Raw genomic sequence first — 6,464 nt, forward strand, 5'->3', positions numbered from 1 at the left:
CGGCCGGGCGCGCGGCCCCGGCGGGCACCCCTCCGAGGGCGGCCGAGGAAGCTCCCGGGGGAGGAGGAGAAGGAGGAGGTGGGGAGCTGTGGCGGCCGCGGGACCCGCTCGGCGCCTCGGCCTCTCCGCCCCCTCCCCAGCTTTTCTTTCGCCCTCTTCTCTCCCACTCCGGGCCGGCGCCTCGGCTTTGTGCGAGGAGATGGTGTAGCCCCGCGGCCGCCCGAAGGAGAAGCTGGACACTTGTTTCCCGGCCCCGAGCTGTGTTCCCGCCCCTGGAGGAGAGACCCCCCTCGGCTCGGCGCCTCCCGCGTCTCCCGGCTGCTGGGGAAGCCTCGGCGCGGCCGACACCATGAGGTGAGGGGCGCGCGGGGCGGGGGCCGGCGGGCCATTGTGCCACGGGAGCCGCGACCCAGCTCTCCCCGGACCCCGCCTTTCCTCTCCCGGCCCGGCGCGTCTCCCTCGGTCTCTGGTCTCTTTCTCCCCCCCCTCCCCCTTTGTCCCTTCTCATTTCTCTTTCTTTCTTGTAATCCTCCCCAACCCTCTTATTGGGGGCGGGGGGGCGTCCTCTTTTCGACGTTGTCCCGTTTTGCCTCAAATGCTCCTCTTTCGCCCAGGATTTCCCTTCCTAAATTTAATTTGCTCCTGGCTCCCCCCCCCGCGCCAGCCTTGCAAGCCAAACCTGGGAGATGGGGAGGGGTTCGAGAATCGAAGCGTGCATGTTGCTGGGAAACAGGTATTTTTCCGTCTGTATGTAAAAATGTAGTGCACTTTTATAACAAAACTCTCGTGTTTAATTTAAAAAGGGAGAAAAGTTTGAAAGATGTGAAATTTCTGCGGGGAATAAAGTGCTCTGGTAGCGATAGGTGAAAGCTCTGAAAGGTGAAATTTCACGATGGTGGGGGAAGGGAAAGAATTTATTAGGTTTATATTTGGGGGGACACAGTGAAAGACTGGGATAAGTTGTTTGGGGTGTGTAAACGGGGGCGGGAGAGGGATTTGTTTGGAAAACCGTTTTCTCTCCTTCCTCTGTAGCAGCCTGTGTTGCATTGCAGCAGCTGCTTTTTCCTTTTCCTCTGTAATCAATAAAACAGAAGCTAAATTATTTTTTCAGCCCCAAAGAATTGAAGGTACGGTCGTAAAATATTTTTTTAATTGATACGATGAAACATATGGTGTGATGTTTTTCGTTTTTGTTTCTCCAATTGTGTAAGAGAATAAACCATGATGTGGTGTGTCATTCGTTGGAGATCTTTTTCAGTCTTTCCTAAGCTTGTTTTGTGTCCCTAACCTTCTCTTTTCGGATTGGTGCAAGACTTCGTGAGAAATGGGACTTGGTAGACTGAAGGCTGATCCATTCTGCGTTATCATCCTTTCGGCCTTCCTTTTAGGTTAAACAGTTGTGGATAAAGTAAATTACTCCATTTCTGTCTTCTGGAAGAGATAGTCTTACAGTTCATTTGGATTTGAATCTCCTTTGTGTTAAAAGATTAATGGCTAACCGTTGCCAAGACCTTTATAATGTAATACAATGAGATTTGAATGATATAATCTACACATTCCTGCGTTTTGGCAAGAAAATGTCATGTCATTGGAATTCTTTCTCAATTTAAGTAGTTTTCATTTTAAACTTTTTTTTTTTCTGTCAGGGTTGAACACTACCACTTTGTTTATATATATATATATTTTGTGGTATAAGCTGTGTTGTTTTCACTTCAGCTTACTGTGAATTTGAATTATGTTTTTCTTTAATTCCAACTTATAGACCTTTATTTGAAGGCTTTAAAATTTGTTTTTAATGCTGTGTTTCTAAGTGACCCTTTTCCTTAGTGATTTCACATGCAAGTTATTTTCAGATATAATGGATCAGTTCAAAATGTAATTACGGCATACAAACCAAAAAACATAATCTTCATAAAATGTGGCTTGAAAAATGCGAGTCATGCATTTGAGCGTGGTTTTTTTTTTTATCAAGTTACTGATGTCCTTGAAGACTCAGGAACTATAATAAAACATCCATAATGTTAACATCTTGTAATACAACATATTGTTGATCTCTGCTTTAAAGATTTAATGCTTATAGGGGTCTTGCAGACAAGAATTTATCAAATTTTTCCAAACTTTGGGTAAAATTTTCTCAACTTTGAGAAATGTAAAACAATGAAAGTGGGATATTTTAAAATAAAATGATCGTGAAGTTGTCATACTCAGAGGTTGTGAACCAAAAAAAAAAAAAAAAGTTAAAAGTATTCAGTGAAGTTTGATCACTATCATGTATAGTTGTGAGTCTGTCAACAGTAAATTGTCTTCACTTAAAAGTTCCTTTTCTTATAAAAAGAAACTTGTAATTTTTAAGCTGTTTTCCTGCTCTATTCCTTATTAAATGTAGAGAGGGATGAATCACTGATTCTTTTCAGTAGCATAAATATAGTATTCAGTGAGTTTGATCACTATCATGTATAGTTGTGAGTCTGTCAACAGTAAATTGTCTTCACTTAAAAGTTCCTTTTCTTATAAAAAGAAACTTGTAATTTTTAAGCTGTTTTCCTGCTCTATTCCTTATTAAATGTAGAGAGGGATGAATCACTGATTCTTTTCAGTAGCATAAATATAGAACATGGTACACAGGTCAGAAAAGTTTGTTCAGGTAGTCTACAGTAATTCTTTGTAGACTAATTGTGAATAATTTAAGAGCAGAAAAGAGGATCAGCTTTTCACTTTGGAAGGCATTGGATTATTTGGTAGGTGGTTTGTACAACTCATATATACACATTTCCTTAGATACCTGTAAAAGCAGGATGGTGTGGTATGAAAGTAAAAGGTTCTTGTGCTGGCTGCAAAAAGCTCTGGGATATTTTGGTGCTTAAGAAAGGGCTCTTCAGGTTATATTCATATTTGACTTAGTCCAAATGATGCTTTCAAGTATGGTAAGAGATAAATGTTATGCTATTAAGTCGAGTCTCTCTTATTTATATTAAGGAGTAGTTCTGATGTTTTAAAGGCCATCCGGAAATAGGAGTGCATGAGTAGGAATTTCCATTTAAGTTGGTCAGAATTCTGAAGAGAGGATATGCTAAATATGTTGGCAGTTTAGGCATTTGTGATAAGATCTTTCAAATGACTGATTTCAGGAATAGCACGCTCATTGTGGTATAATGTAATAATTCCTATACAGAAGGAAACAGAATAATACTTTACATTCGTGAAACAATCTTAACGGCATTCTGTACTTGTAAAAAGCTGTATATAGAATTACTTGTTAATGTTTTGCTTACAGATAAGAATTTAAGAAATGAGAAAGTGTACTTCTTACATAAGACAGTGAAAGGGTTGAGACCCAAAAAACTGGTACTTTTGTTAGTGTAACATTCCAACTTTTTGGTTCTGTTCTTATTGTTCATTTATGTAATGTTTCAAAAGTATAAGATTTATGATTGAGGTAGGTGTATATATATAATATTAATATAGTGTATGCCTTTAAATGATTACATTTTTACTTAGTTGGTTAGTTACTCAAGATCTTGTTTTGATAGAAAGAGGTTGCATGTAGCCTAGTGGCTAAGAAGAGCTCAGAAGATTTTGGATTGACATTCTTAGGTCCATATTAAAATAGTCCAGGCTTCCACTCACTATTCTGTGACTTTCTCATGGAAAAAGGTGTTGTGGAGTTGTGAGGATTCATCCAAGCCATCTATTAGCTGGATGACCTTGAGCTGATCACATTATTTCACTGATCTGTATTTTAAAATATGTAAAAATAGGGATAATTCTTTGCTGGGTATTAAGGATCAAATGATAATGGAAGAGAGTGTGTATTGTGTACTTGTAAGCATTATACAATTATATTACTTCTTTTAGGGCTTAGTTCTGTTTTAGACTAGTTATATAAATCTTTTGGGTAGTTAGCGTCACCTCATCCAGTCCAAGTGTGGCAAGAAGGTTTTTTTTTTTTTTTTTAAATTAATTAATTAATTAATTTTTGGCTGCGTTGGGTCTTTGTTACCACGCGGGCTTTCTCTAGCTGCGGTGCGGTGCATGTGCTTCTCATTGCAGTGGCTTCTCTTGCTGTGGAGCATGGGCTCTAGGCACGCGAGCTCAGTAGTTGTGGCTCGCCGGCTCTAGAGTGCAGGCTCAGTAGTTGAGGTGCACGGGCTTAGTTGCTTCGTGGCATGTGGGATCTTTCCGGACCAGGGCTTGAACCTGTGTCCCCTGCGTTGGCAGGAGGATTCTTAACCGCTGCGCCACCAAGGAAGTCCCACAAGCAGGTTATGTTTTGCTTATCTACTCCCAATTGGTAGTGGCTGCCATGTTGATAAGGACATAGCTGCATTTCTGGGTTTGGTGAGAAAGTGCCATGATTAGTAATGTTTAATTGGGATGAGGGTCCCAGAGAGTGGCAATAGAGTGTTTCCTGGAATGCTCATTATTTAACCGTCTGTGATCTAGTCCACCCTTCTTATTTTATAGGTGAGGAAACCCATCTTTAAGTTTCCTTCCTGTGTGTATATTTAGTCTTTAAAGTAGTTATTGTGATTTTGTTCCCTTCATTTAAATGTAATATACATTTTAGAGTGTGGCACAATCAAAGCTCAGAAGATCCAGCGTTTATATGCTGACTTGTTAATGGAGAAAACAGATAAAAATGGAGATTATTATTTCAGGGATTGCTGTGTCAGATGTCAAGTGAGATACCCATGAAAGGATACAAATAGTAGTCTCTATGCCCACGTTCTTCGTTTATGCTTGTAGCTTTTGGATGTGTGACTTTCTCACAGACGTTAATTTTAGGGGCAGGAGCCACATTTGCATTTTTTGGAATGTTAGTGCATTGTATGTAGGCATTGTTTTGCCTTGTAGGTATTAAGTGAACACATCTTGAATAAGAATGTGGATTAGTGAAGAAAATTTACCGGTTTTTACAGTAGTCAAGGTTTTGGATACCTTTTTAGCCCAGTTGGAATAAGCAAAATAACTGGCAGGCCCATTTGGCTGGTATAGAAGAAATTACATACTGGACTGACAGTTTTGGTTACTTATCCTACACACAGCTTAAATCTGGGGTGACTGTATAACTTGTAAAACACCCAGTCTTTATCATAAGCGTAAGAAGGATTTGGAAAAATGTGATTTCAATTTTTATACAGTTGTTGGGGAGGAAAAGGATACTTAAACTCTTCCTGTGCCCCTCTCCCCCTTCTTTGAAACTGACAGATGGAACTGAGTGGAAGTAAAAGTTAAAAGGGAGAATCTGAGCTGAGGCTGTACCTCAGTGAATGATTCCCCTAATAAGGGCTTATGAAGTTTTCTGGAATAGAAATCAGGAAGGGATTCCTTGACAAGGGATTCCTCTGACAGGGGATTCCTTGTCAGACCTTCTGGGAAGTAGTCCTTAATTTATTTACCTCCCAGCTCTCCCTTTGTGTTACTTTGTACTTTACATGTTTTTGGCCATTGCATTTATTACATTGTTTTATAATGATCTGGATCTATCTGTCCCTCTTCATTGTAAGCTCCTTGAGGGTAGGACAGCGTTTTTATATTCACGGTACCAGCAAAATATTAGGCAAATAGTGGGTGCTCATGTAAATGCTTAACTTTGGGGTGTCCTTTTCCAGAATCTGTGTACCAGCAATAACCACCACCATTTTTGGAGCACCTGTAGTGTTCTAGAAGGTGTACTGGGTATTATAGGATGTAAAATAGTATTTGGCATATAGTAAATGTTAATAAAGTTATTTAATTGAAACAAACAAAAACAAGCATCCTGACCACAGGAATAGTGTTCAGAAACAAATAGAGTATGTTTCTCACTCAAGCACAAAGCTCAGAAGTAGCCAAAAAGAGTCAAACTCAGGTTTGTCTAACTCCAAAGCCCTTTTGGAGGATACGGGGTTTCCTTGACTTTCTCATTAAATTCTCCATTAACAGAATGGCCATCATTCTGTTTTTTAGTCTCTTTGATCATGACACTTGCAGATATTTTTGAGCAACAAGCTTATGCATGTCTATTGGTTTAGCTTATTTCTACTCTACTTAATGGCTGCTTTGTTTTGATTCTTCCTAGTGCTTAAAATACCAATAATTGGATAGTTTGTGATATTTATGAAGGAAGATGTATTAGCTTAGGGTGCCGTAACAAAATCCCACAGAAATTTATTTTCTCAAAGTTCTGGAGGCTGGAAATCTTGAGATCAGGGTGCCATTATGACCAGGTTCTGGTAAGGCTCTCTTTACCGGCTTGCAGACTGCCATCTCCTTGGGCACCTTCTACTATGTCCTCACATAGCAGAGAGCGAGAGCGAGAGCGAGAGAGAGCTCTCTCTTCTTATAAGGTCACTGATCCTATTGGATTTGGGCCCCACCCTTATGAACTCATTTAACCTTAATTACCTTCTAAAAGCCCTGTCTCCGAATATTGTCACACTGGGGATTAGGGCTTCAAAATATGGATTTTGCCGGGGGGGGGG

General features: G+C 40.2%; 1 protein-coding gene across 1 annotated transcript in view; it reads left to right on the top strand.

The window, feature by feature from the left end:
* Nucleotides 1-349: 349 nt before the first annotated feature.
* Nucleotides 350-6,464, top strand: part of ENAH (ENAH actin regulator) — a 153,133-nt gene continuing 147,018 nt past the window's right edge. Inside the window, exon 1 of the mRNA XM_007454488.1 lies at nt 350-354. Within this exon, the coding sequence (XP_007454550.1) occupies nt 350-354 (5 nt within the window). The remainder of the gene's footprint in view (nt 355-6,464) is intronic.

The sequence above is a fragment of the Lipotes vexillifer genome, unplaced genomic scaffold (assembly GCF_000442215.2).
Source record: "Lipotes vexillifer unplaced genomic scaffold, Lipotes_vexillifer_v1.1 scaffold634, whole genome shotgun sequence".
In the NCBI taxonomy this organism is placed as follows: domain Eukaryota; kingdom Metazoa; phylum Chordata; class Mammalia; order Artiodactyla; family Lipotidae; genus Lipotes; species Lipotes vexillifer.